At 41.9% G+C, this 27,812-nt stretch overlaps 3 protein-coding genes across 3 annotated transcripts; 2 read left to right on the forward strand and 1 right to left on the reverse strand.

The window, feature by feature from the left end:
* The first annotated feature begins 4,190 nt into the window (after positions 1-4,190).
* On the forward strand, positions 4,191-9,634 carry LOC127780037 (calcium-dependent protein kinase 19). The gene is made up of 9 exons (XM_052306996.1): positions 4,191-4,605; positions 5,576-6,359; positions 7,844-7,987; positions 8,097-8,249; positions 8,334-8,446; positions 8,517-8,684; positions 8,772-8,899; positions 9,127-9,226; positions 9,315-9,634. The coding sequence occupies exons 2-9, from the start codon at positions 5,642-5,644 to the stop codon at positions 9,390-9,392; spliced, it is 1,602 nt and encodes a 533-aa protein (XP_052162956.1). The 5' UTR covers positions 4,191-4,605; positions 5,576-5,641; the 3' UTR covers positions 9,393-9,634.
* A 143-nt stretch (positions 9,635-9,777) lies between these two features.
* On the reverse strand, positions 9,778-16,277 carry LOC127780034 (tRNA wybutosine-synthesizing protein 2/3/4). The gene is made up of 11 exons (XM_052306995.1): positions 15,787-16,277; positions 15,195-15,385; positions 14,567-14,769; positions 13,698-14,123; positions 12,387-13,529; positions 12,132-12,261; positions 11,578-11,813; positions 11,355-11,490; positions 11,195-11,271; positions 10,265-10,371; positions 9,778-10,167 (listed from the first exon to the last, which is right to left on the reverse strand). The coding sequence occupies exons 1-11, from the start codon at positions 16,232-16,234 to the stop codon at positions 10,067-10,069; spliced, it is 3,198 nt and encodes a 1,065-aa protein (XP_052162955.1). The 5' UTR covers positions 16,235-16,277; the 3' UTR covers positions 9,778-10,066.
* A 9,615-nt stretch (positions 16,278-25,892) lies between these two features.
* LOC127780254 (uncharacterized) lies at positions 25,893-27,367 on the forward strand. The gene is made up of 3 exons (XM_052307179.1): positions 25,893-26,939; positions 27,047-27,172; positions 27,296-27,367. The coding sequence occupies exons 1-3, from the start codon at positions 25,893-25,895 to the stop codon at positions 27,350-27,352; spliced, it is 1,230 nt and encodes a 409-aa protein (XP_052163139.1). The 3' UTR covers positions 27,353-27,367.
* The last annotated feature ends 445 nt before the right edge of the window (positions 27,368-27,812 follow it).

Genomic DNA, 27,812 nt, shown 5'->3' on the forward strand with positions numbered 1-27,812 from the left:
GTGTTGGAGATCCCCCATTAGTGCGACGTCCTCGGTGGCGATGTCTTGCTGGATCAATTTGATGGTTAGGGTGGTGGTAAGATCTGCAAGAACGACTACTCTCCAACATCATCTTTTGTTCTAGTTTTTGTAACGTTGATGCCAGCGAAATTCGATCGGTACAATGATCGGTTGTTGTTTCCGAAGATACTATTTCCTGATTCGAGGAAAACAAGACTATATGTAACTTGCAAGTTATTGGGATAAACAATGGTTATTTATATTTTTGCCATCTTTATCTTTAGGCACGTAGTATAGGTAGTTTTCTTGTTTTTAATCAAGTTGTGATTTTATAATTCGCAGTTATTCGATACGTACTCTATAATAATTAGCTGTAGCTGCGTAAAAAGGAAGGCTGTAACTTTTTCGAAGCAAAGTTGGAAATGAATTCCATTATCTAAATAAATCAAACATGAATAAAAATATGTTTTTCATGGCAAAACCTATATAGGAGTAAATCATTGGATTGCTTCATTTATATACATGTGTTCCACATTTGTTTAACGGCATAGATCGAGGCTAGTTGATGTAGATTGATGGAAATGATTGCGCGTAATCATCTGTAGTGGCACATGCATGCGTATTAAAAAAAGGGTCAGCGTCCAGCATTTTCCTTCGACGTTGTGGACAAAGTCATTGATGTTGTTGTATATCCTGTCTGGGTACAAGTGTAGTTCGTTTTGGATATTTATTTATCCCGTCAATTTTTTTTAAACTTTAAGTATTGATATTTTAAAATTCTTAGGATGCGTACAGGATACTCGTGTGGATTGTCTTGAAAATAATTTTCATAATGGTATATATAATTTATTACACTAGTAATGGTCACCACATTAGCCTTTATTTGAAGATCTTGTCAATGTCCAGCTAGGAGTAAATATTTATAGCAAATTTGTGTAGAAAAACCAATAAAGATGATATCACATTATGAAAATTATAATGTCTATTTATTCCGGTTGGATTTTTTAGAGTAAAGCTAGACTCACATATACACTCACGCGCATACATGATACATCAAACTTATACCCACGCATAACTACCTTGATGCGTCCTTAGCACACGTCTAAAAGAAAAAAAAGAGCCAAATCTTCTCCTACAAGTACCTTTCAACACAAGGAAAAAGAGAGGAAAATTCCTTGGATATTTTTTTGACGTCTACTTCATCTAACCAAAACATTCCCATATCTTTCAAGTCAGCTAGAATATTAAGTGAAAAACAGTTAAACCTTCAACTAAACCACCAGATCCTCACTAGACGCCTAGTCAAACTACTAACGTGGTGCTAGTAGTTAATTAAGTGCAGTAGCAGACAGTGCCATCAAAGATGCCACTTGCCACGAAGCAAATTAACTATTTTCTGGTTTAAACCGCTGATTGTTGGGAAATTAATTAATCTAGCTAGGGCTCTGTGAACTGCAAACTCCAAAAGCGCGTGGAATTGAGGAAAAAAAAGGATAACATAAAAATAATGAAGGGCTTGCTTCAATTGAATCTAATTTTTGCATTACCCAAATGTTTACAACTTTAATAGTATTAGAGTAAATATTCACTTTGGTCCACCTAAAATGATCAAAGTGGCACATTAGACTGTGGCTAAGCCTATATTTTCACTTTGGACGACCTATGTTTACCACCCATTGCAAGTTGGACTGAGTTTATAGTTTGAGTCACCTATTTAGCTTTGACCCGATCGACGTGAGCAGCTTGTCCTGTATGTTCCGATGTCAAGGAAACTCTCTATCTTCTTCTTCACATCAGTGTGTAGCTGTCGCCATTGAACTCATAGTGAGCGCAACTCGCGTAAAAAAAAACAACGAGCACACCATTTGCCTTCCTCTCTTATTCTTCTTCTTGCTGAAGCACAAGGCCATGGATAGAGCCATGGAGGTGCGGCTATTTGGTGATGGCATAGGCTTTGCTGGTATAGGACACCGAGGCGGCGTTTCCCATGCGCTGACGCACGCCGCCACTGATGCGCTGCACCCTGCACGTGCTTGGTATCGCCCCGTCACGAGCATACGCTGAGCTGCTCGCGTGGATCAGGCCGAGTGACTCAAAACTGCAAGCCCAGTCCATTTTGCAATGGATGGTGAAAATTGATGTTGCAAAATGAAAATATAGGCTTAGTCCTAGTCCAATGTGACATTTTGGTCACTTTAAGTGGTGCAAAGTAAAATTTACTCATAGTACTGTAAAAGTGTTTGGTTTGCTACTATTTTTTTTATACGTGATTCAAATTCTATATGCTAACAAATTTTGGTATTTCCATAACTTACTATCACACATTATTAAAATTTTAATAGGGTAAAAATTAACTCCAAACTAAACAAGCCTAAAATAAAATTAGAGATAGGTTTTTTTCGAGGCGAAGCTGCGAGATAAGGAAATCGTGCCAAACCATAACAACGGCAATTGTATTTTAAAAACCATGTATAAATGCAGATGCTCACAACGACATGACACACCCTATCCTTATGAGCACATCCGAAAGACTAGGTACGTTATCTACCACTGAAAAAATAGTCGTAAATGTGAACAAATATGTCAAGTCTATTGCTTAAACCTGGATAAAATAGTTCTATCACAAGAATCAATTTAGGTCAACTTCGCAACGACAGTTGTATTCTCTTCATCGACATACGTGATGTTGAGTTCCCCTCCCTGTAGAAAAAAACAATATATATATACAACAAATATCACAATGTATAGTACTCCCTATTTAATGTAGTATGTGTCGGATACATCAATATTATTTATTGTAGTTGAGCTGCATCTGTTTCTTTTTCATTATACTTCATTGTCGGATACAACAATATATATTTATTGTAGTTTGGCCACATTTGTTTCTTTTATATTATTATTATTATAATTCAAAGCAATTTTAAATATTGATATTTACAAATTATTTTATATGAACTTTTTACTTGTCTCGTAAGCAATAATAAAACAAAGATAGACTTCTCATCATAGTTTATTTTTTTATATTAGCTTTTAAATCACAAACAACACATCTAGAAAATTTTTATTCATATTTTTGTAATTCTTCGTTTATTTTCTCCAGAACTTTACCGTCGAGCAAATGACGAGGGACTATCTCTCGTCTTAAATTATATAAGGCACTGTAGTTATACAATATACAAAAGGAAAAAGAAAAATCTAAATACTCCTTTAAACTTTGGATGAAAATCCATCTAGCACCTTGAACTTTAAACTGGACATCCAACCCCTAAAATTTGCACTACCGTTCATATTACCGTCTAAGGTGGTTTTGCATATATTGAAATCTTAATCGAACAACTTTGAATATCTAATATAACATTTTGCATACTATCAGTTACAAGTTGTATAATTTAGACTTATACAATGATATCAATATTATTATTATGCTCGTATTTGTGAGAGCTAATTAAAGGGATAAAAAGAAAGATCTAAGTGTAGATTTTAATAGACATGTTTAATGTGTATGTCATGTAATTGAACTCATCCAACTTATAGATAAATTAGATATAAACACCACTGTGCAAAATCATCTTAGGGAGTTATATAAATGGTGTTGTAAAGTTTACTGTGTTGAATGTTCGATTTCAAAGTTCAGTATGCTAGGTGGACTTCTATAGATCCATCCAAAATTTTTTAGGGGATATTTGGACTTTTCCCCTAGAAAATGATGATATCTAGAAGTTAGGTATTTTCCATCTGCTACTTCTCAAAATCTGCTCAAACACAATCCTAATTTCTATAGAACTAATCTACTCGCTAGTCCCTAAAAAACCAAACTAATACCTGATGATATGACACATTCTAATACAGCGAATCTGGACATACTCCCTCCGTTAAAAAAAAGTCAGCCTAGGAGGGGATGTGACTCCTCCTAGTACAACGAATCTGGACATTCCTTTGTCCAGATTCGTTGTTGTGACACCTCTTAGGTTGGCTTTTTTAGGAACATAAGGAGTATATATAGAGTATATATATGTCCAGATTCATTGTATTAGGCTATGTCACATCTAATCCTAATTATTTTTTTTTGGCAGAGGGAGTAGTAATTAGAGGGACTCTTATGGAAAACTACCACTCCTTTCCTTTGATCCTTTTCCATCTACAAGAGGACCAAAACTGCAAAAAAAACCACACGAGCAGAGCAGGAAGCAACTTGAAAACTGCAAGCTTTCCTCTTCCTTATTCTTTCTCAACAAACCCGAACCAGTTGCAGCTGGCAGGCAGCTGCGCGTATTTCTGTGTCTTTACCAACTCTTCTTTTTCTCCTCATTGTTTTCCTCGCGTGGTCTCCCGATTCGTGCGCCGTGTGCATCGCCATTCGTAGTCGCTGTCACGATCGAGGAGGGGAGGATCACCACCACCACCACCTCCAGCTCCAAATCCACCTCCCCCCCCCCCCCCCACCACCACCAGCACCACGCGGTCGCCGCGCCGAGCTGTCCTCCCCCACGCCGAGATTTGATTCTTCCTTCTTCTTGTTCTTGCGCCGCCGCGGATACTTGTACCAGCTGACACTACCGGGGGTGGCTGTGCTCTTTGGATTGTTGGATCGGTTGGTTGGGAAAGGTTAGGCGCCCTCCTTTCGCTTGGGTACGCGTCTCTCTGTTTTTCGGTTCTTGGTTTGTTTGGTTCGAGAGGCTTGTAGTCTCGCGGATTTGTTTTTCGTTGCAGAGATTATTAGGAGTTAATCTGTTCTTCTTGGGAGGTGGGTTCAGTGATTGAGGATTTGATCCAACTGTGAAAAAAAAATCTTCGCCCTTTTGGATCTGGGAGCGGTGCAAAGCTACTGGAGCGCCTCACATGTCACTCGCGCTCGATTTTAGCAGTTTCATGGGTTATGTTCTTGGATTCAGTAGATTTCTGATGCAGATAGTAATTTTTACCGAACAAGTAATCGGTGAATTTACAGTTTTTTCTTTCTTTCTTTATTACGAGAGGACGAAGCTCTAGTTCACTGTAGCTTGTTTATTATCGCTTCCTCCTCGTGTAAAGGATCAATTTTTACGATAACGATCGTGAGTGGTTTAGCTCCTACTCTCTCTCTCTCTTGCCGCTGGGTGCCTTGCTGGTCCCGTTGCTTTCAGATGCTGCTTTATTTGTCTCCTTTTGCCCAATTTGCGTGTACCCTTGTGCCCTTATCTCCTCTTTGTTTCCATTGTCACCAAAGGGGGACTAGCCATCTACCTTGTTCCTCAGTTCATGCGAATTTCATGCGGTCCTGGGCTGTGACTGGGAGTAGATTAAGGTCAATATGCTGTCAAAGGCATTTCTTTTCTTTTCCTTTTCGTTGCTTGTTTTCCCCTTCTGATGTGGTGTGTTGAGTTTATTGTTTGGTTTGCTGGTAGATCCAGTATTTGGATCATTTTTCCTTTTTTTTTTCTTTCATTGCTTCTGCGGAGGGATGAGTTTGTGCATGAATCTTTTGTTGGTTGGATTCGCTTAGTTTTCACACTAGTCCTTTGATTCAGCGCAAATCTTTGTTAATTGGCTCGCTTAATTCTGACATAAAGTGTTCCTTCTTGGGTTCTGCTTGCAGGGTTGATCTCGTTTGCGGAGTAACAAATTTGCAGGCCTACAACTGCTAGGGAGAATTTGACTAAAAATGGGGTCGTGTTGCAGCAGAGCTACGTCTCCAGATTCTGGTCGAGGAGGAGCAAACGGTTATGGCTATTCTCACCAGACAAAACCTGCTCAGACAACTCCTAGCTATAACCATCCTCAGCCGCCGCCGCCAGCTGAGGTGAGGTACACACCATCAGCAATGAACCCTCCGGTAGTCCCACCTGTGGTTGCCCCACCGAAGCCCACCCCGGACACAATTCTTGGAAAGCCGTATGACGATGTGCGCTCGGTTTACTCCCTTGGAAAGGAACTCGGAAGGGGACAGTTTGGGGTGACATACCTGTGCACGGAGATCGCTAGTGGTAAGCAGTATGCTTGCAAATCCATCTCTAAGCGCAAGCTTGTGAGCAAGGCCGACAAGGAGGACATTCGCCGGGAGATTCAGATCATGCAGCACCTATCTGGACAACAAAACATTGTCGAGTTCCGGGGAGCATATGAGGACAAGAGCAATGTCCATGTTGTCATGGAGCTCTGCGCTGGTGGGGAGCTGTTTGATCGGATCATTGCCAAGGGGCACTACTCAGAGCGTGCGGCTGCTACCATCTGCAGGGCAGTGGTGAATGTTGTCAACATTTGCCATTTTATGGGAGTGATGCATCGTGATTTGAAACCGGAGAACTTCTTACTTGCAACCAAAGAAGAGAATGCAATGCTCAAAGCCACTGATTTTGGGCTCTCAGTTTTCATTGAAGAAGGTAACTTGAATAATTTAAGATGCATATGCTTGAGAATTACACCTTCTGCTGTACAGGCTATATTGCTAGGGCTAGAATTTCATAAATGGCCATATTTCTAGTTTGAAAAGTTTTTCATTTTGTTTATTCTGAATTATGGAGAATTTGCCTATCACAGTATGTTATGGGCCACCGTTTTGTGACTTGAATCATATCGTAATTCTAAGTTGTCTCATAAACCTACTTAGGATTCACAGAGACAGCTAAAGTTGCTGTTTTTGGGTTGGTCGTTACAAATCTATATTTATCCTTGTATCCTTCAACCTAATATCTGCATCTTTGTATGATATGAGACATCTGTTTCTATAAATGTCATGGTTCCACAAAATTTATCGGTAAAATGAAATTATTAGCACCATGTAATTATTACTGCCATAGTGCCATTCCAAGGTATTCATTCTTTAAAGGCATGGAGGATGATGTAGCAAGCACCATCTGTTGTATTAACTCATATGAGAAAGTCCTCCCTGGCCACTGAGGTTAAGACTGCTTGACCATTGATTGTTATCGACTCCAAGTAGTGGAAAGATGCAAATGGGATGTAAATGATAGCAAACTAGTTGTCACTGGCTGTTACTTTTGGGGAGGTGTATAACTATTGTACACATTGACAAATATATTAGAGCTTTTATGCTACCTGAAAACTAAGTTGAACAAATTTAAAGTATTATATTTTGGTGGTGGGGTTGCAGATGCTGATAGCTGGTGCTGGGTAGTTGCAAATAACACCTAATGTGCTTTAAGCTTCCTGCTTTTCAAATGTGGGGAAAGCATGGAAACTTTTCCACATGACTAGTTACCAAATAATGATGTTCTTTTGGTAGTGGTATGGCATGGTATGGTGGTAGTGATGAGGATGTGATGGAGGCAGAGATAGTTCCTAACTTCCTGTCTTCTCTTCTTTCCTTGTACATTTTCATCACTGCCGGTCTGCATGTCCGACCCTGAATACAAAATACTGCCATGATTTATTTTACAGCTTTGCGTTACATGATTTTTTTTTTGTCAAAGATAGCATGTAATCTCTATTTTTTTGGCATACTCTCTTCTATATTTGGTGTGTGGGGAATGTGTAGTAAGCCCTAACCACCTTCCATTCTCTGTAATCCTTCCCAGTTATCATCTAGGGTTTATTTAATTGATATTGGCCCGCTGTGATTGTGTGTGAGCTGAGCCATTTTCCCTCTCTCTTTACATTCACATTTTTTATCTTGACAGTTTATCATGTTCTTTTTAAAATGCAAGCACCAGCCTTCATCAATTTGTATTTTGTCTGATTCATTAACCAAATAGAATTCGATGTGACAAACTATGTATATTTTTTATGATCAATATTATAATATCCCAAGTTTCCAACATTTCTATCATTATTACTATCTAAACCATAATTGTTGCATAACCATATATCCTGTTGTTCATGTATATTGACTTCCTTCAAATATCAGGAAAAATGTATAGAGACATTGTTGGAAGTGCTTATTATGTTGCTCCTGAAGTCCTTCGGCGGAATTATGGTAAAGAGATTGATGTATGGAGTGCAGGCGTTATTTTGTACATTCTTCTCAGTGGTGTTCCTCCATTTTGGGCTGGTACATTTGCTTATACCATCCATTTTTACTTCCAGTTCATAAATCCATGTATACAATTAAGCAGTGGTGCATTGTTTGATTGTTATTAATTTTCTGTTTTGCTTTCCAGAAACTGAAAAGGGAATATTTGATGCTATTCTTCAAGGGGAGATTGACTTTGAGAGTCAACCATGGCCATCAATATCCGAGAGTGCTAAAGACCTTGTTAGAAAGATGTTGACACAAGATCCAAAGAAAAGAATTACTTCGGCCCAAGTTCTCCGTAAGCTTCTTGAGTCTTAACCATACATTAAACTCCTAATATTAGTCCAAATTGCAAAAGAAATGATGGTTTCTATGTTATCAGAACATCCCTGGCTCAGAGATGGAGAAGCATCTGACAAACCTATTGACAGCGCTGTTCTTTCTAGGATGAAGCAATTCAGAGCAATGAACAAGCTGAAAAAGATGGCTCTGAAGGTTATTATTGTCATGCCGATAATTTAGTTGCCTTTTCTTCTCTCGTGCTTACAGGCAATTGTATATGCAGGTTATTGCTTCAAACCTTAATGAGGAGGAGATCAAGGGCCTGAAGCAAATGTTCACAAACATGGACACAGACAACAGCGGGACCATCACATATGAAGAACTCAAAGCAGGATTAGCCAAACTTGGATCAAAGCTTTCAGAAGCTGAAGTAAAGCAGTTGATGGAAGCTGTATGGCACCAATCCTAGACTGTTACAGTATTTTTCTGAACCATGGTTTATTGACCTTTTATGCTGACCTTCTCTGATCCATTCCAGGCTGATGTAGACGGCAATGGATCCATCGACTATGTTGAATTTATCACTGCCACAATGCATAGACACAAGCTCGAAAGAGATGAGCATTTGTTTAAGGCATTCCAGTATTTTGACAAAGACAACAGTGGGTGAGTATTCTGAACTGTCACATTGAAAAAAACTCACAAGTCGCAGTATTTTCACAATGGCAGTCCGCCAAATATGATTATGATCATAATTCACAGGTTCACATTTTATAATATCTAGTGCTCACTAGTCTAGAACCATCATTGGAAAAAGGCAGTTGTACAATGCCATCTGCGCATCAAACTCCCCATGGTTGATCTGACTAGAGAATTACCTCAATTTTATGCAGCTTCATCACAAGAGATGAACTGGAATCCGCTTTAATCGAGCATGAAATGGGCGATACGAGTACCATAAAGGATATTATATCAGAAGTCGACACGGATAATGTAAGTTCCTTTGCCAAACAATCGGTTTTTCCATGCCACATTACAATTTCCTTCCATGACAGTGATTCTTATTTTTGGGGTATTACAGGATGGGAGGATTAACTACGAGGAATTTTGCGCTATGATGAGAGGAGGGGGGATGCAGCAGCCTATGAGGCTCAAATAGTCTGTTTCCTTGTAGAAAATGATGTACAATTACATTAGTAAACTGTTTTTGCCTTCTTTTTTTTGTTCCATGGATGGTAGTCGCCGGATAAAAGGTTTACCCTGGACGCTGCTTTTGCATTGTTGAGATGATTGTGTATATTTTCTTGCCTTGCCCGTGTATGGTGTAGTGGTTTGAATGTCCTCCCTTTTGTAAGTTGTTTCTGCAAGTACACACAATAAAAGAGCATTTTTGCACCTCAATTCTTCTGTAAAACTCGTTTCTATACCATCACATTCCCGAGAGGATTATTGGTTTAGTTGTATTTGACATCAGAGGTATCAAATCTCTATCAGGCCTGGGAGGAGCAACACATCATGTATGTGGCTTTTGCTTTCAGGGTATATTTTCAACAAATGACAATTTTATAGCGAATACCGCAAATTTACAGCATCTAGACATCAGACAAAAAAACTGGACCACAGGCACAGCCACAGCCAATAAGATGGCAGGAAATATTTTGTATGATACTTTAATGTTGTGAAATGCTTTACTATTGAGAAAGTCTAAACAAACTTGCTTCTGATGTAACAAACAGATGGTTTAATTCTCTGGATTAACCAGAAACGGAGTAAGCAAAATTGTCATACACCACAACCTACAGCACATGGATTTTGGACAAGTCTTTCGCTTTGTTAGGTTGCCCGGCATTTGACATCAACCACAAGATGTCGTATATGCGGCCCGTACCATTTGACGCGTTCCACATGCTCCACCGTGACGTTCCAGGACAGTCCTGAGACAAAAATGGCAAGCAACAGTAGCATAAGATGGTAATTTTAACCGTGTCGAATGCTTCGCAACTCTTGTGCGTATAAAAGGGCAAATCGTACCATGTGTTTTGGCAATGTTAGTGATGGACTTAACAACATTGTCCAGCCAGAGCGTCTCATCCGAGTCGTTGACATTCCCATGTATGTGCAACATGCCACCTTCAGCCCTACATATGAAGTAAAACACAGCAGAGTTAGAACTTCATATGTTCGTTGTGTGTTCGTCGTGCATCCAGCACATCGACAAGCCACTAAAAAATTGTGTTCCGACTCTAAAGGTGAAGTAACCATGTAATTTAAAGCATATCCAGTTGCTTTCAGTGCCGTATGTTTTCCAATATCTTGTCTAGTAATATATATATTTTTTTCTTTTGCAAAGTTATACTACTTTCTTCTGGATATTTTGAGATGCACATGAAAGCCTAAGAGAACTTCAGAAATGTGGCACTGTCCCATCAAAAATACCACTAGAACCACTAGCTCTGCATGTTGACGATAAGCACCCTGAAAGAACCACCACGCAGGCACTTTCAGAGTGCCAATTGACAAACAACCTAACTAAAGATTGCCTAGCTTGCAACTACCAACCGTCACTTAGTAACAAAGATAGCTTAGGACCTACTGCTCAGCCTATATTCACGTTTTAGGGGTTACAAAGATAAGCACTTAAGAGCAGACTTAGAGGTCACCAGTGGGATGATGATAGGCCGCAGGGAACTGTTGGCTTAGGGATTTTGTTTATTCGAAAATCTTTGAGCTATTCCAAGCGTTTATTTCCCTTTCTTCAAAGTTTAAAACTATCGTGAACTTTAACATGATATGGCTTGAATTCACCTTGTGAAAGCTCAATCAAACACATTCTTAAAAAAAAAAAAAAAAAAACCAATATACCAATACAAGTGCACAAGTCAAGCTTGGCAAACCTGAGCTAGGCCTCTCTGTATGTATATAATATTGCCTAGATCTGGAAAGAACTCTGGGGAGATTTACCTTAAAGCCCTCACAGCAGTGTCCCAGCTACATTCACTTGAGGGCAACAACCCAAGACAAACACGGTCAGCAATCCCCTAAATATCAGTTAAAGAAGTAAATGGTTAGAAGCCATCCTAGTGCAGGTAGATCAACAAGTAAACTTTGGAACCAATATTACTTTAGGTGCTGTCAAACGGTTATCTCCTTCAAGTATAATACATCGATCTGCCACATGGTTGTCCATGACATTACGTTGAAGAGCCTCCAGGGCATGTGGATTCCATTCACATGCGTAAACTAACTTGGCATTAGCCCTATAAAAAAAGGGAACACTTATTTTGTAAAATCACTTATTAACATTTACAGCAGCAGTTAACCAAGGGCTATCGTATATAACATACTTCACAAGAAATGGGAGAACGAAGTATCCAATCCCTGCAAACAAGTCCACCACCACTTCATCCCTACAATCAAGCTTCCCCATGCGAAGCTTCTCAGAGCGGTTACCAGAAGAAAACATGCATTTTGTTGCATCAAGGGAGTAACAAATGCCATTTTCATGATGTGTCAACCACCCGTCAGTGCCCACTAGAAGTTCTAAAGTGCTATCTCTTGTGCCATTTGGTGTGATTTTACCCTGTGAAGAAGATGAGATGGGTTCAGTTGAAAGCATCCTCAGAAGAAATACTTTGAACATAGGTTATGAAATATCTGTTGCTAGTTACTAGGTAAGAACTACCTTACTTCAGCTACTAGGTAACTACCACTACCTACCTTACTGTGCAAGTATTTAAAGTATGGAGCACCATAATTGCAACAAGATATTCTATATAGGAGGTTTATAGCAAGTCACGTTTTACATTTGATTACACAAACAAGGATATAAATCACATGCTAAGTATTATTTACAATCATTTTCCTACCATCAATAGTTGAGAGTTCAGACATCACTTACCTGGCGTGCAAGGCGTTGTGCCCCAAGTGACTTTGCAACTAGTGGCCAAAGATCATCTCTAACTGATTCCCACAGTGGATCCTTAAAGCAAGTTTTTGGAAGCACAATAATATCACCAAGGGTTTCCCACCTAAATACAAAAAAAGAAAGAAATACACACAGATCAATGATAAAAATGTGTTGCATTTCTTAGATTATTATGTATTTATTATTTATATTTCATACTCCATTTAAATAACAGATCAGAGACCAAACCTAGTTGGCAGCTGCTCCAATAACTGGCCAGGCAATCCTTTTTTATCCAGTAGAGCAGACACAAGCTCTCTCATGATGGTTTGAGGAGTTTTAGAAGCTTTGCGGCTGATCGCTAGTTCATCTTTCAGAATGGAACCACGGCATAACAACAAAATTTCTAGTGCTTTCTGAAGAGAAATGCTGGCCCCAACAAGCTTATTTTCAGAAAACGGCAATAGTTCTTCAAAAACACATGAATCATCAGGTTGTACCTTGAGATGCTTATCAGTGATAAGGGCATGAAAAGTTTTACTAACAGGAAAGAGAACATGGATGTTATCCTGGCTTACTCGAACTTTTCTAGTAAGATCCAACCATCCAAACTTTTTTAGAATGTCTTTTGCTAATTTGGCATACTTCTTTTCTAGCTGAAGGACCAAAGGAGCTGAACCTAGAGTAGCACTATCAATCACCACCTTCACATTATCACTGGGATTGCAATTTTCCTCATGTCCTTCTAAGTCTACATTCGACACTGAACCGTGTTGTACAGACATTTCTTTTTCTTTGTTGTATGCAAGCTTAAATATTGACTCCAGCAAATGCAGATCAATTTTTATTGGCTGACTGAATCTAGTTCCAAATGCATAGCAAGACGCACCACCACCAACAATGACAAGATCATCATCAATGATGACCGATGAGCTACGGACACAAAGGCATTGGCTCAATGATGGAATGGATACATAAAACCAGATTTTATGCTTTAAATTTAGCAATGCAATTTCTTCACTGCTTTCTCTAATAGGACAACCTCCAAGTATGCCGAGATAGTCTTTGTAGATGAACATGCAATGTGAAAATCTAGGGGATGGAGCTTTCCCATTAGTGTTTTCTTTGTTCCACTTAAGTGTTGTTGTATCAAAACTATAGAAATCATTCAGTGCCCTCTGACCATCATGACCTCCAAACAGAAACAATTTTGAACCATAGGACACTAGAGAATGCGAGTGGCGAGCACATGGCCATTTGTCATCAGGAGAAATCACATTCCATTGGATACTTGATGTGTCCATTATGTTCATGCAAGAACATAAGCCATCATCACTTAGTCCACCAAAGACATATACTTTGCGATCTACTGCAGCAGCAGCATGTCGGTGCCTGCATTGAAAAACACATAACTTCCCTGAAGCAAATGGGTTGCTATTTTCAAGAAACTAATTCCATAACTTTTGGACATAGCTAGTTAGCACTATTTTTAGCATTTTTTTTTATTTGGTACAAAAGAGAATTAGATATAAAGAATTTCGTCTAAACTCTAAACAATACCTTGGACGGAAAAAATCCCCACTGCAGTCCACTTTTGACCATCTATTGTTAGCTCTTTCCAAAACCCAGATATCATTAAGAATTTCTGAAGGACCACCTCTGCCTCCAACAACATAAATATCATTGCTTACTACAGTAATTGTATGGCCCATCCGTGGTGAAGGCGACTCAGTAACCTTTAATTCTGTCAGCAATCCTGACCCAGGATTAACCAGAAGAGAGTAATTTCTTCTTGCGTGCCTCCCTGGCCCTCCAAAACCACCAAAAGTTAGGATATGGTGCTCTCTTCCAACAGTGAGTGCACAAGCAGATTGTCCCCATAAGAAGAGCTTCTCAATAGGTTCACCAGTAATCTCCAATGCAGCAGTAGAAAGGCAGTGACTTGTATTTCCTGATAATGTTGGCAATGCTTCCTCTTGTGTTAATCTACAGAAGAAAATAAACGGAATAATAGGGTTTAGTCATATAAAAAGAGCTTTGTATCTAGGATAAATATATATAAGAGCTGCTGAGTTATGAGTTAGAATTGAAAAGACTATGTAGCCAACTGGCAAGGTAATATTTCCAATTTAATGCCATAAAAAAATATAGCTTACTAAATGCCCTCCTGTGAGACAGTGCCAGCATCACCAAATTTCATTTTCAAATAACATTTATTGACTTTATTGTACATGATCAATGTGCAGAACTGAATCAATAGGCCTAGCATACATAACTAACATGTACTTATGTATTGATGGTAATATTCTCTTAGACAAACCAAAATCTCCTCAACATATGTATGGAAGGACTGAACAGGCCAATAGGTTTACATGACACCATGAGGGGGAAATAAAGCAGGATAAAAGGAAAGAGATATGAGAACATGCCGTTTAGCATTACCAAAACCATGCTTGGCACCATTTTGAAGTACAGGGTCTTGACTCTCCAAATATGATGCTTCTAGTGAACTCTCCACGAATCCATTATCACAATTATTATCAGCATCACAATTATAGCTATCACTGCTCCTTTTTGCAACTAAGGATTCATTATCTGCAGTTGCACATCCTTTGGATGAACCTAGGAGACCCTGGCAGTTTGAATGGAACCAATGCATTAAAACTTATAAAGAACACAATGAGCAAAGTGATAGAGGCCTAGAGCATTCCCTAAATCCCTACTCCATATACTTATTGATAAGGTGGTATATGGAACAGCAGAATTAATAAGTAAATTGAGGAATAAAAGCTTTCAATGTCTAAATAATCTTCAATGAGCCTTTCACTACAGACAAAATTAATTTTCTTCACAAAGAAGTGTGACGACCAATAGCTAAACTACCTGGAAAAAGGATATTATAATTCTCTTTATCCATCAAATCGATATCCAGGAAATATATGCTTCAACTTTGCATGATATCACATGGTTATTGCCCAGTTAGAGATGAGCAGCAATGCCAGAAAAGTGCAAATATGAGGTATGTACTGCCTACTGGTATGCAAAGTCAAATGATACCTTAGCGTGCAAAAGATCCAGGAATCCATCCATTCGCTTCTTGTTAGCCTCCATTTTACCGTTGGCAATTCTAACGAGGTACCTAATATAATCAGGAGAGACAACGAGCTCTTTGGTCTGACCTAGTGGCACCTCCATCCGAATTGAGCATCTCAATGCTACCATTACACGTTTCTGCAAGCTTGTGATGCCTAAAAATGGTACCATACAAAAAAAAAAGGCTTGATCAGAATATTCGAAAAGGCACACCAAGGCAAGCAAAGTGGAAAGACAATATAAATGACACTATCTCCATCTAATAAAACATAAATACGTCAAAGCATAACTCTTGAGATTCAACCTCCGCCTTAATTCACCAGTAAAATTTAGGCAAACTCAATCAAATCGACATTCAATAATTCAAAGAGCATCCGGAATTTTACCCATTTTAAAACAGAATTGAAACCCAAAAAATTACAGCACCTCCAAATGGAAATGTAGTACAATACAGCTAACTAAATGACCCAAGTAAACCGCAGAAGAAATGAATATTTTTACACAAACAAACACCATCTATCTCACTAGCTATAGCTGAACGAATTCAAACGCTCACCTGACTCACGGAACCCCGCGCCAACCGCGGCAGCCACGAGCGCCGCCGCCGCAGCCGCGTCCCTGCACTCCACGGCCACTATCATCGGCTCGAACCTGAACACGAGCTCATCATCGCCTCCCCCTCCCCCTTCCTTCACGCCGAACAGCACCTCCACCAGGGCCTCCGGGTCCGCGGGGTCGTGGGAGATGTACACCCACCCGCCGCCCCGCGCCTTCTTCTTGGTCTTGGCCACGCCCAGCTCGCCCTGCCGCTGCGGCGGCGGCGGCGGCTGCGCGAGGACGGAGACGCGGCCGGAGCAGGAGGAGGTGGTGAAGAGGTCCGGGTGGGAGTTGAGGGCGTCGAGGAGCGGCGCGATGGGCGCGTCGACGCCACCCTTCGGCGACTTGTCCGGCGCCGGCGACGCGAGCGCGGCCAGCGCCGCCGCCTTCCGGCGATCGAACTCCATGGCAGGCAAGCAGAGGAGGAGAGGCGCCTCGCGCGGTTAGGGTTTCTCACTTGGGTTTTTCCCTTTCTTTTTTGTTCAGGAGGCCTCCACCTAGGCCCATATTTTTATTGGGCCTCGATCCAGGCCCGTTCAAGTTCACATTTCGGCCCAAACACGTTCGTGGGTCGGAATTGGGCCTATCAGGTTACAGGAGTAGTAGTTCAGCGGGACTGTTTTTATGCTTTTGTAGATAAATTTTCGGGCAGAAATATAGTACAGTCGTAGTATGTAATCATGCATGTAATTCAATATATCTTGTATATAACTTTCATAAATTCCATCGTAACATGCTGCTTCCCGCGAAGCGGAGGTCGTGGGATCGAATCCCCTCACCCCGTGCACGCACAGTGATTTTCTCCTCTTCCGTTTGCAAGAATCTTTAAGCAAAACTAATAATTTGAAATTATAATATGAAAAGTATATGCAAGTTACAATATAATCAATAGGGTATTTACATTCCACAATTTTTTGAGAGAAAACTTGTCCATAAATATATAGCAAAACCGAAACGGAAAACGCGGCCTGTTATCCTCCATTGTGAGCCCACTTTGTTTTGCTGAATGAGTTCAGTCGAATCAGCCATCCTATGGGCTTCGGCTGAAATGCTCCTGGCTCAATCAGGCATCCGATGGAGTCCTAACATGAACACGCCCCTCTCCGGCACATTTCTTTGCAATACTCTGAAATGACTCCACCCTCTCCTGCACAAGTGGGACAAATTGAAACCTACGAAGTAAGAAAAATTAGAGGTTAACCACATATGCGATAAGTATCAAATCGAACTAAAAGCATTGCATAGATAATTAGGTCAACAGGCCACCCTAATGCTGTATATAATTTAGAGTGAAGTGCACGACCGGTCTCTAAACTTGTGCGGGTATATCATCTAGGTCCCTAAACTCTCAAAATGCATTTTTGATCCTCGAACTTGTTTTGGGTATCATGTAGGTCCAAACGAGCTCAAATCCCTTCCATATGCTGATGTGGCATGCCACGGTAGCACATACATGTTAGTTGGACCTTCGTGTCAGTCACATATAAAAAAAATATAATTAGAAAAACATATTTTCTCCTATCTACCTTAGACTATTTATCCTTTTTTTTCATGTCTACCTAAAAGGACAAAATATGGTTTTTAATTTTAATTTTTATATATGCTTGACATGTGGATTCCACTAACACGTAGGCGTTACCGTGGCATTGCCACATCAGCGCATGGAGTGGGTTAGAACCCGTTTGGACCTATATGATACACATGCCAAGTTCAGAGACCTAAAAATGCATTTTAGGAGTTCAGGGACCTAAATGACACACCGGCACAAGTTTAGGGACCGTCCATGTACTTCACTCTATAATTTATAATTTTTTTTTGTCGTGAGGGTAGAGTGTCATTGCTATATTTTATAGTTTTCATGCGCCTAAACTATTCATCGAGATCCTCTCTACAGTTTTCATTTTTAACGTTCTTAATATACATAATTGTGTATTTCCTGTTATGGTTAATGTTTTTTTTGGGTGGGGGCATTGCTACATTTATACTCCCTCTTTTTATTACGCTGGCCATGTAAACCAAAAACAAGACTAAAAAAAACTATCAGAAAGGGGTGAATGGTAAGGAAAACCAAAAACCCAAAATATTTTGCGGAATAAAAGATTTGCCTAAAATGAAGTAGGCGACGAAGTCATGAATCCGTCGGTCGAACCGCCCTCGTGTTGCCGGTCAGACTGCCATTGTCTGGCCGGTTAGACCCCCGCGCCACCTGCAGTTAGACCATCGCACTCTCGTCGGTTAGAACGCTACCTTGCTGTCGGTCTAACCGTCGAGACCTAGAAAACACAGGTAGATAAAACTAGAAGATGTAGATTGAACTATCTCGACTTTATTGCATAAACTAGTGTTTACAAAGTGCACCAACAGCACTCCTAACCAAAATCTCGACTAGACTCAAAACTCTAACATTTCTCTCAATTCAACTCTCTCAAAAATCGATACAGGGATGCCTCACCCTCCCTTTCTATTTATACATGAGGTATATATGTTGTACAAAGCTCACGTATCTATCATTAATTAGGATTCCCATCCACGTGGGAAACCCTCTCTTGTAAATATTCAACTCATCTCTTTCCTTATCTTTATCGATCTTCCCGAATTTGGACTCCCGTCCGAATTCGACTCCACTTTCCATATGCACACAATTCCTCTTGTATGTCATATGGATTTTTATCACTATGTGCATTGTTCTCTAGCCCTTAGTATCCCGCATGGTCTCTTGATCCCTGGACGTCCACTTCTCCTAGGTCGACTCTGATCTAAATAACACCTGCACATGCAACAATCAAGAAACTATATTCTGAACATAAGTTCATCCCAACTTAACTCACATTAGCATAACAACAGTATCCATACGTATAGAAATAATCTAGAAGTTAAATCCACGAAGAAACTATAAAAAAGACAAGATAACCCAAAATCGACATCAAACAGAACCTTGCCCGGTCAGACCATTAGGTCGGCCGGTCTAACAGCCGGCACCTAGCCGGTCTGACCGCTCGGGTCAACCGCACAACCACTTCACAAAACCAACCATCTATCAATCTCCTAAATCTCGTCACAAGAAACCAATTTATCACACAAATTATTAAATCAACTCCTTGACTCACATGAGGTATTTGTTTGGCATAGCCTAAACATTCCATGGAGGACCTATTAAGCTCTCCTTAGTGCTCTTCTTTGTAAAGAACTCAGTGATACAAACTAAATGAACAAAAGTGGCACTTCTATAATCTATACAAACATAAGCCTGTGAAAAACATTATATGTTCCTGACCTTAATTAGTGTGCCAAGTGTAGAATAATTATACATTTAACATGGATTGGTCAATCTATGTTATTGATCAATTGCTTGTGATGCTAATATAGGTCATTAATTTATTGATCAATTACTTGTGATGCTTACAGGGTCCAAATGTAATGTTAACATGCCCATATACCTCGTGCAGTCGTGCTAATGGATCAAGTTGATTTCGAAATTCATCTGAAACTAAAGGGAGAAACAGTCTGAGGACGAAACCTTGATCTCAGAGGCCACTATTGTCAGTGTCCAAGCCATTGATGGGTCATGATCAGATCATGTTCGAGGACAAGCCTGGCTCAGAGGTGCTAGCTGCTAACCATAGCATGGATTGGCCCATTGTCAGTTGTATTTCAAAGCACGTGTACTGTGTACACCTAAAGTTATTTTTAGAGAAACAAATGAAGGATTGTTTTTCTTTAGCAGTAGGGTAAATCATTGTGATTGTAATCTTAACACTTGGCTCAAACCCAAAAAAAAAAAAAAAGAGAGGCAAGCATAGTATTGCATTGATCATGAGATAATAGACGAAACACATCGATCGCTCGTGTACAAAAAAAAAAAAATCTTGATCTTTCATTCATAATCAACGATAAATACAGTTCACAGATTACACGTTCTCTTGCGAAGATTTCCAAGTAAACCATCCTATCACAAATACGAGAAACTGTGCCTTCCATGACACCAAAAAAAACAGAGGAAGACATATCTGAATCCTACAAGCTTCTGCAGCTACTGCTACTACTGATCACAATGCCAACAAAACCTCAGAGTTGGCCCGCAGTTGCTTCTTCTCCAGCATCTGCATCTTCAGCCGCCGCAGCGACTTGCCGGCCGTGGTCGGCCGCGGGGCCGCTATGTTTCCCAGGGTCGGGGCCGGGCGGGGCACCGGCAGCTTGACGTCCTTGACGGCGACGCGCACGGTCCGGAAGGGATCGTTGCGCGGGAAGTTGCCGTTGTAGATGACCTCGAGGTGTCCGTCCTCGTCGGCGTCGGAGACGACGACCGCGCCGAGCCACATGACGAGGCGCAGCGCCGGGGTCCCTAGCCTCCCCACCGGCGTGCGGACGCGCACCTCGTCGCCCTTCTTGAAGGGGGACATCTTGTTGATGGGCGATCCTGATCCTGACGGCTTCTTGGAGACTACTCTCCCCTTCGCCTCGACGGCGCGGTGGATGATCGGGCGCGAGGAGCGGGGACTCGAGCGGCGGGGAAGCGCCATGGACGACGAGCTAGCGCTGCTGCGACGAGGATGGGTGGAAGGAATCGTGGTGAATGCGGAGGGAGGCGGCGATCGGGGCTGCGAGGATTTATCGCCAGCCGGGTCCGAGTCCGAATTGAAGTCGGCGCTGTCAGGCACGATTCGTCAATCCGAGCTCGACTCGGAATCGGAGACGTCCGTTACGCCTCGCCACCATCACGCAATCCATTCCGAATGGCGCCAAGCAGGCGGGAACGCGCAGCGAAGCTAGGTGTGTCGCCGCCGGCGGCGGAGGACATGGAGATGACGGCGGCTCAGCTTCCACCACCTCCATTTGCAGAACTAGTCGCAAAAATGGAACAAGCTAACGACGGAATGCGTGTTCTCGCATCAGTCGTGGAAGGAAGCTCGCCGAGGAAGCCGGGGATGACATCGAACACCTGGCGGCTGTCAGAGAAAACGGAGGTGTTCCGGTACCCTTTGCCAAGACCTCGTTTCAAAAAGATTGTTCAAATTGTATCTCGCAGAAAACCGGCAAATATATGTCTGGAGAAATTTGATGCAATAGGGTGACTGCATCCACAAATCGTCGTCGTCATCGTTGTCTTAAATTGTGAAAATAATAATGTTAAAATAAATTTTATAAAATCCCACCTATTGTAATCACAGAACCTGAGGTATCCCTTCTTTCTAAGACCCAAAGCTAAGGAGATCTTTTACGGTGCTTGGAAGGTACCCCAGGTACCTTCTAAACCAATTAATAACCACAGTTGATTTCTAAGGGGTAATTTAGAAATAGAAAATAATATTAATAAGGGTATCTTAGTAATTGTTTCATCCCCATGCGTTGGCTGGGGGCATCTCGTCAATGAGATTGTTTTCTTTTACACGATGCTGGTATGGTATGACTTCAATCTCCCTCTATGCATGTTTAACCCTGACCCTTGCGTGAACCCCAAGTGAAAGAACAAGCGAGAACAGGGGCAACGCTTATGGCAGCTATGACCGGCGGGTGCGTACGGCGGTGACGATCGGTGGCTGGCTGCTGGCTGCTGCTGATGGTTTCTGAATGCTGAAGCATTGGTTCATTCCTGTGAAGCATTGATTTCAACGGAAGCTGTTAAATGGAATCAAAATGTTTGGCGTTATTGATTTCTTGCGAAAATTGATTTGCCTAATTGCCAGCTTGATCGATGCTTCCGTGATTAATCTCTAAGCATTTTATTTCGTGATTAATCGCTGAGCAGATCGTACAAAGAGAAACGAATATGATGCTTCTGCCCTTAACCGCACAATTCAACTATGGAAATCAATTACCATTTTAACCTTCCACTTCCAGTACCTGGCCCACTATTTTAGTACCTTTTCATTGGTGCCTTCTATCTTGGTGCGTTAGATTATAGGTGATCAAGGGTTCTAATTAATTCCAAGCACAGAAGAAACTCTAAGATTTAGTGAAGCCACGTTATCATTTAATTGTTAGCCGTTGGATTACATCTCAGTGGTACTCATTGCGTTTTGTAGCAATGCCCTCGGTCCCTTTGCTCCTCACCGCATTGCCTCCCGCACCTTATCGCTTTCCCCCGGCCTCATAGACTATTCGCCTCCCCCGACAGCAACAACGACTACGGTGGCGACGAACTCTGTCGATGGCGACAGCGACGGCGGCGGCGGTAGCGGACGAGGGCGGTGGCGGCCGAAATCATTGTGATTTTAGTCTTAACACTTTGCTCAAACAAAAAAAAAATACAAGGATACTATTGCATTGGTCATGAGATAATAGACGAAACACATCGCTCGTGTATAAAAAAGAATCCTGATCTTTCATTCATAATCAATAATAAATACACTTCACAGATTACACGTTCTTCTTGCGAAGAATTTCAATAAACCATCCTATCTAAGACAAATACGAGATCACTGTGCCTTCCATGACACCAAAAGAACAGAGGAGGACAATATCTGAATTCTACAAGCTTCTGCACCTACTGAAGAACACTGATCACAATGCCAAGAACGCCTCGGAGTTGGCCCGCAGCTGCTCCTTCTCCAGCATCTGCATCTTCAGCCGCGGCAGCGACTTGCCGGCCGTGGTCGGCCGCGGGGCCGCCATGTTTGCCGGGGTCGGGGCCGGGCGCGGCCCCTGCAGCTTGACGTCCTTGACGGCGACGCGCACGGCACGGAAGGGGTCGTCGCGCGGGAAGTTGCCGTTGTAGATGACCTCGAGGTGTCCGTCGTCGGCGTCTGCGTCGGAGACGACGACCGCGCCGAGCCACATGACGAGGCGCAGCGTCGTGGTCCCTAGCTTCCCCACCGGCGTGCGGACGCGCACCTCGTCACCCTTCTTGAAGGAGGACACCGACACGGCCGGCGCCGGCGCGGAGGACATCTTGTGGATGGGCGATCCTGATCCTGACGGCTTCTTGGAGACTACTCTCCCCTTCGCCTCGACGGCGAGCTCACTGCGGCGGTGGATGATCGGGCGCGAGGAGTGGGGACTCGAGCGGCGGGGAAGCGCCATGGATGAGCGAGCTAGCGCTGCTGCGAGGATGGGTGGAAGGAATTGTGGGGAATGCGGAGACGGCGAGGGGCGGCGCGCTTGGATTTATCGGCAGCCGAGTCCGAGTCCGAATTGAAATCGTTGAAGGAAGCAAAGCGTGTGGATGCCAAGCAGAATACTTCTGATGAATAATCTGATTATACGCATCTATGCTCTGCGAGACATTCCTAGCTTCAATCCGAACTCGACTCGAAATCGGAGATCTCCGTTTACGCTCTAGCTGTCGCCGGACGGCTAGGAGATGACGGCGGACCGGCGGCTCAGTTTCCACCACCTCCATTTGCAGAACTTAGTCGCAAAAATGGAACGAGCTAACGACGGCATGCGTGTTCTCGCATCTGTCGTGGAGAGAAGCTCGCCGAGGAAGCCGGGAATGACATCGAACACCTGGCGGCTGTCACAGAAAACATAGGTGTTCGGGCACCCTTTGCCAAAGATCTCGTTTCTCGGAGAAAACAGGCAAATATATGTCCGGAGAAATTCGATGCAATATTTCCTTTCAAAAAAAGAAAAGAAATTCGATGCAATAGGCTCACTGCATCCACAAATCGTCCTGATCAACGTTGTCTTAAATTGTGAAAAAAAAAAAGGCACTACAGAACTACCCCTGCATCCCACAAAGTCTTCATTTCTGGGTTTCTATATCCAACTTTGACCGTTCGTCTTATTTAAAAATATATATAATCTTTTTAAAAAAAATTAGTCAAGCATAAAGTACTATTCATTTTTTATTATCTAATAACAATAAAATTACTAATCATGGAAAATTTTTAAATAAGAGAGTGTATCCAAAACTAAAAATAGAGTTTTTGTCGGATGGAGGGAGTACTGCAAGAAGCTTATCGCTGTTTAAAGAAACAAAGCGCCTCCCCCAGTCCCAAGCGCCCATTTTTCACACGCATACTTACTAAACCATTAAATGCACCTTTTTAAAAAAAGAAAGATGTTTTTAAACAATTGTATTAATCTATCTATTTAATTTTTTTAATCTAATACGTAATTAATCATATGCTAATCTACCACTATATTTTACATGTCAGAGACGCTATATTTTACATGTCAGAGAAAAGAGTTCCTAACACTAAACAAACACACCCTTATTTCAATCCTTAACACCAAACAAACACAACCAAACGAGGTAAGCTTATTCTAGCAATAAAAATCAAAGAGCAATTAGCACATGATTGATTAACTATTAACTAGTATACATTTCAAAAATATTTTATTTAATATTTTAACAAAATAAACTTTTTTTTACGAAACATACCATATAGCTCGATATTTTTATCATACATGGATTCGAGAAGTATATATGTAACTTATTTATCCCGTGAGGTGAGGGCACATAGGGGTGGCTTGAGACCTGGATAATATTTTTATCCCTTAGACAAAAGCCGGATGAGTCTACGGCTCGGGCGCCCGATTGGTTTGGAGAAAAATCGGGTGCTGACGTCATGACGTCAGCACCCGATTTACGTACAAAACTACTTTAAACTGATTTTTCTCTTAAATTACTTATCCAAATCATGATATGATTGCACCATTAAATTTGTTGCAATTAAATCTTCAAAATAAGACCATACATGAATATATTCCGATGAAATTTTTTAAGCTTATTATTGAATTATTTTTAAATGTTGCACGATGTTCCACCAGGTATATCGGAATTGTTTCACTAAGTAGATCGAAAATGTTTCACTCGTTTAAATCGGGTGTTGTTTCACCTTATATAAAACCAATGTTTCAGCAAATAGCGAAAGAATGTTTTAGTTCACTGTAACATTTGATACATACATAGTGAAACATTATAAGTACACTGAGTGAAACATTTTTCGGTGGAACAAAAAATAAACCGAATTCCCTTAATAGGGGGTTTCCAAAATATGTGGGTTTTTTTTGTTGCAATGGAGTATTTCAGTTCACTGCAATATTAGATCTATATATAGTGAAACATTGTGAGTACACTAGGTGAAACATTTTTCGTGGAACAAAAAATAAACCAAATTTTCTTAATAGAGGGTTTCCAAAATATGCGGGTGATTTGTTGCAACGACGTGTTCCATAATATCAAAATCTACTGCAACATTTGATCCGTACGCAGTGAAACATCACGAGTATACTACCTGAAACATCGTAAAACTACTGGTTGAAACATCGAAAGAACCATATGCATCATTCTAAAAATAATAAAAAAACTAAAATATTTTTTTGTCGAAATATAATCATGTGTGGTCTTGTTGTAAAGATTTAATTGTAACGAATTTAGTGGTGCAATCAGATCTTAGATTAGATAAATAGTTTACGAGAAAAAAATATTTTGAAGAAATAAGAGATGTGAGTATTTGCTTTGGCTAACAGCTACGTCACAGCCTGATGGATAGCCGTCCGATCCATGCGGCTTGATCGCACGGCGCACGCGGCGACCGATTTTTCAGCGCATAATCGGACGCACGGTGCTCAGCATTTTCGCCAAAACCCCCGCAGAAAAAAGTGGGAGTGGAACTAAGCGAGAAACTAAAAAACGGAAACTCAACGAGCTGTTTGGCGTGACGAATATTTGTGTTAGGGATAAAATTGCAATAGAAAACTTGAAGGGTTTACATGTAATTAGAGAACTTGTTAGGGACACCATTGCAACCCGATTATTACTCCTATAAGAAGTTAAGAACACGCAGCCGCGGGCCGCCGCCTTCTCCTCACGTAAACGCCGCGTCCTCCTCCTCCTCCTCCTCTCAAGAAGAATCCGAGCAAAGCCGCGACGACGCCGCCAGCCGCCACCGGCGGCAGCTCGGCCCCCTCCTCCACGCCAGGGACCTCGCCCCGGCCGACCTCGACGCCGCCCTCGCGCTCGCCAGGGCGTACGCCGCCGTGGAGCGGTTCGATCTCGCGGCGCGGGAGTGCGAGCGCGCGCTCGCCCTCGCCCTCGCCGACGACACGGCGGCGGCGGCGGCGGAGGAGGAGCTTCTGCACCTGCAGCTGGAGCCGCTGCCGACCAAAGAGGCGCGGATGCTCGCCAAGGAGCGGCTCCGGTTCCTCCTCCTCCAGGCCTCGTCGAAGGCCGTCGCCATGGCCGCCCGCGATCGCTGGCGCGCGGCCATGGCCGACGACGACGACGAGCGCCGCCGCGGATTCCTGACGGTGAGCGTCGAGGATCTGAAAGCGCACTACGCAGGAGAGCCACTCTCGGACGCTCAGATGAGCGCCCTCGCCTGCGCGGTGGACTTGGCCAAGGACACCGGAGATTGGATCTGCTGGATGTGCCCCGATCCGCAGTGCATGATGGTTTTCCTCACCGCGGAGTGCTTCCGGTCGCACGTCGCAGACGAGTTCTTCCCGGATCTCCAACGATCGCCGCCGCTCGTGCCGGAGAGAATATCCGAAGAACAAGAGGCAGAGCTGATCGGATCTTGCGCGGTTAAATTAGCGCCATCCGATGACGATGATGATGAGAGCGAGAGGTTCTTGAGCAAGATCAAGAGCACGCTCCAGCGCATCAAGGATAAGAAGGCACTGTCCGTCGATCTCTTGGATAACCTGGTCGAATTCACCAACAGATGGACGATTGAAGAAGAAACAGCTGCTGCTGATCCTCCCCAGAATCCTATCTGCAGCATCGCTAAGCTGCATCCCGTGGCGCTTCACGTCCTGGCACTCACTCTGGATACGATTATGCCTGGATTTTTTGAACGATCGACTATGCCTGGATTGAGCGCTGGTGATGATGATGCCAAGCTGCAGGATAGTTATGATCATTTTGATTATGTCTCGGTCGTTCGTGAGGATTTCGTTCCTTCCATAGTTGTCGAAGAGGATGCGTTAAGGATCATTATCGATGGTTCTTATAGCAATCAAGATGCTCTCTTTCGCTGGCTATCTAGACCTCGGAGACAAGACCCGGTTACTTCATGGAACAACATGAGGCAAGCCTGTCTTGATAACGGAGCTCGTGTCCTCGAAAAGTTGATTGCAAGTGCAGCTGCATTGGTAGAGAAAATCGAGCTAAAACATGGCTTAATAGAGATGAATACGCATGAAAGTTATTTTACTAAAAAGGTTCATTTTACTGTACCCTGAATTTCTGTTAATTTTCAGATAGTGTTTGTACCTTTGATATTATACTGAACCAATCTTCTAAGCTTTGGCTGTAAAATGTGCTGCAGGCTAAATTAGATATCGAGATCTTGCAATTGGATGCCGAAGTTGATGATTTGAAGAAAAAGCTCGTGGAAGTCTGTACTTGTGATTATCGTAAAGTCAGCTTACCAGCCATGAAGGATTACCTATGGGTTAGTCTACTACTATAGTTTTTATGTTATACATAGGACTTTATTTAATTTGTTTAGAATATACCACCTATATATTTGCTTAATTATCATTCTTTTCATGGTTGTTTTACTCATGTTTAACAGGATAAACTGCGCGATGATCCACCTGAAAAGGTATATATTATGTTCCGAGGATGGTAATGTTGCTGACTGCTGAGGCAAGTATTAAGACATAGATTCAGTTCAAGAAGATATTAATGTGACAAGAATATAATGTCCTTTTCTTACTCAGAAGATATAAAAACTTTGATTAGTTTCACTTAATCGTCTTTGCATGATTTTGTGTGCTTACCAGGCCTGAATATCGGCACACCTGAAGTATATATACAGTCTTACCAAGATGATGAAAAAGGTGCCAAGGACAATCCAAAGGGTGGAGAACTGGAGATTCAACTGCGCCTCACGATATATAATAGTGTTGTCGAAGAGCTTCCAGGCGATAGTAAATTAATTAGGATGGGTTTAGTTTTTTTCTTACTTAAAAGAAATAATAGTATCGTCTTGCTTTCACCTCTCATTCAGTGCGTGGACTGGTTTAGTTTAGTTTCATGCTTTGCCGTACTGAACAAAGAAAAATGTTCTGATTTTAATTTCGTTTTGC

The sequence above is a fragment of the Oryza glaberrima genome, chromosome 7, assembly GCF_000147395.1.
Source record: "Oryza glaberrima chromosome 7, OglaRS2, whole genome shotgun sequence".
Lineage (NCBI taxonomy): Eukaryota > Viridiplantae > Streptophyta > Magnoliopsida > Poales > Poaceae > Oryza > Oryza glaberrima.

Bases quoted from the DNA above. Each gene is read 5' to 3' on its own strand.
- LOC127780254 (XM_052307179.1), top strand. From the start codon at position 25,893: ATGCTCGCCAAGGAGCGGCTCCGGTTCCTCCTCCTCCAGGCCTCGTCG. The intron at 26,940-27,046 runs GTTCATTTTACT...AATGTGCTGCAG, and splicing joins AAAGTTATTTTACTAAAAAG to GCTAAATTAGATATCGAGAT. The intron at 27,173-27,295 runs GTTAGTCTACTA...CATGTTTAACAG, and splicing joins CCATGAAGGATTACCTATGG to GATAAACTGCGCGATGATCC.
- LOC127780034 (XM_052306995.1), bottom strand. From the start codon at position 16,234: ATGGAGTTCGATCGCCGGAAGGCGGCGGCGCTGGCCGCGCTCGCGTCG. The intron at 14,124-14,566 runs GCATGTTCTCAT...TTTCTTCTGTAG, and splicing joins GGTTTTGGTAATGCTAAACG to ATTAACACAAGAGGAAGCAT. The intron at 12,262-12,386 runs GTTTGGTCTCTG...TTTTGTATTTAG, and splicing joins TTGGAGCAGCTGCCAACTAG to GTGGGAAACCCTTGGTGATA.
- LOC127780037 (XM_052306996.1), top strand. From the start codon at position 5,642: ATGGGGTCGTGTTGCAGCAGAGCTACGTCTCCAGATTCTGGTCGAGGA. The intron at 8,685-8,771 runs GTATGGCACCAA...GATCCATTCCAG, and splicing joins TAAAGCAGTTGATGGAAGCT to GCTGATGTAGACGGCAATGG. The intron at 8,900-9,126 runs GTGAGTATTCTG...AATTTTATGCAG, and splicing joins TTTGACAAAGACAACAGTGG to CTTCATCACAAGAGATGAAC.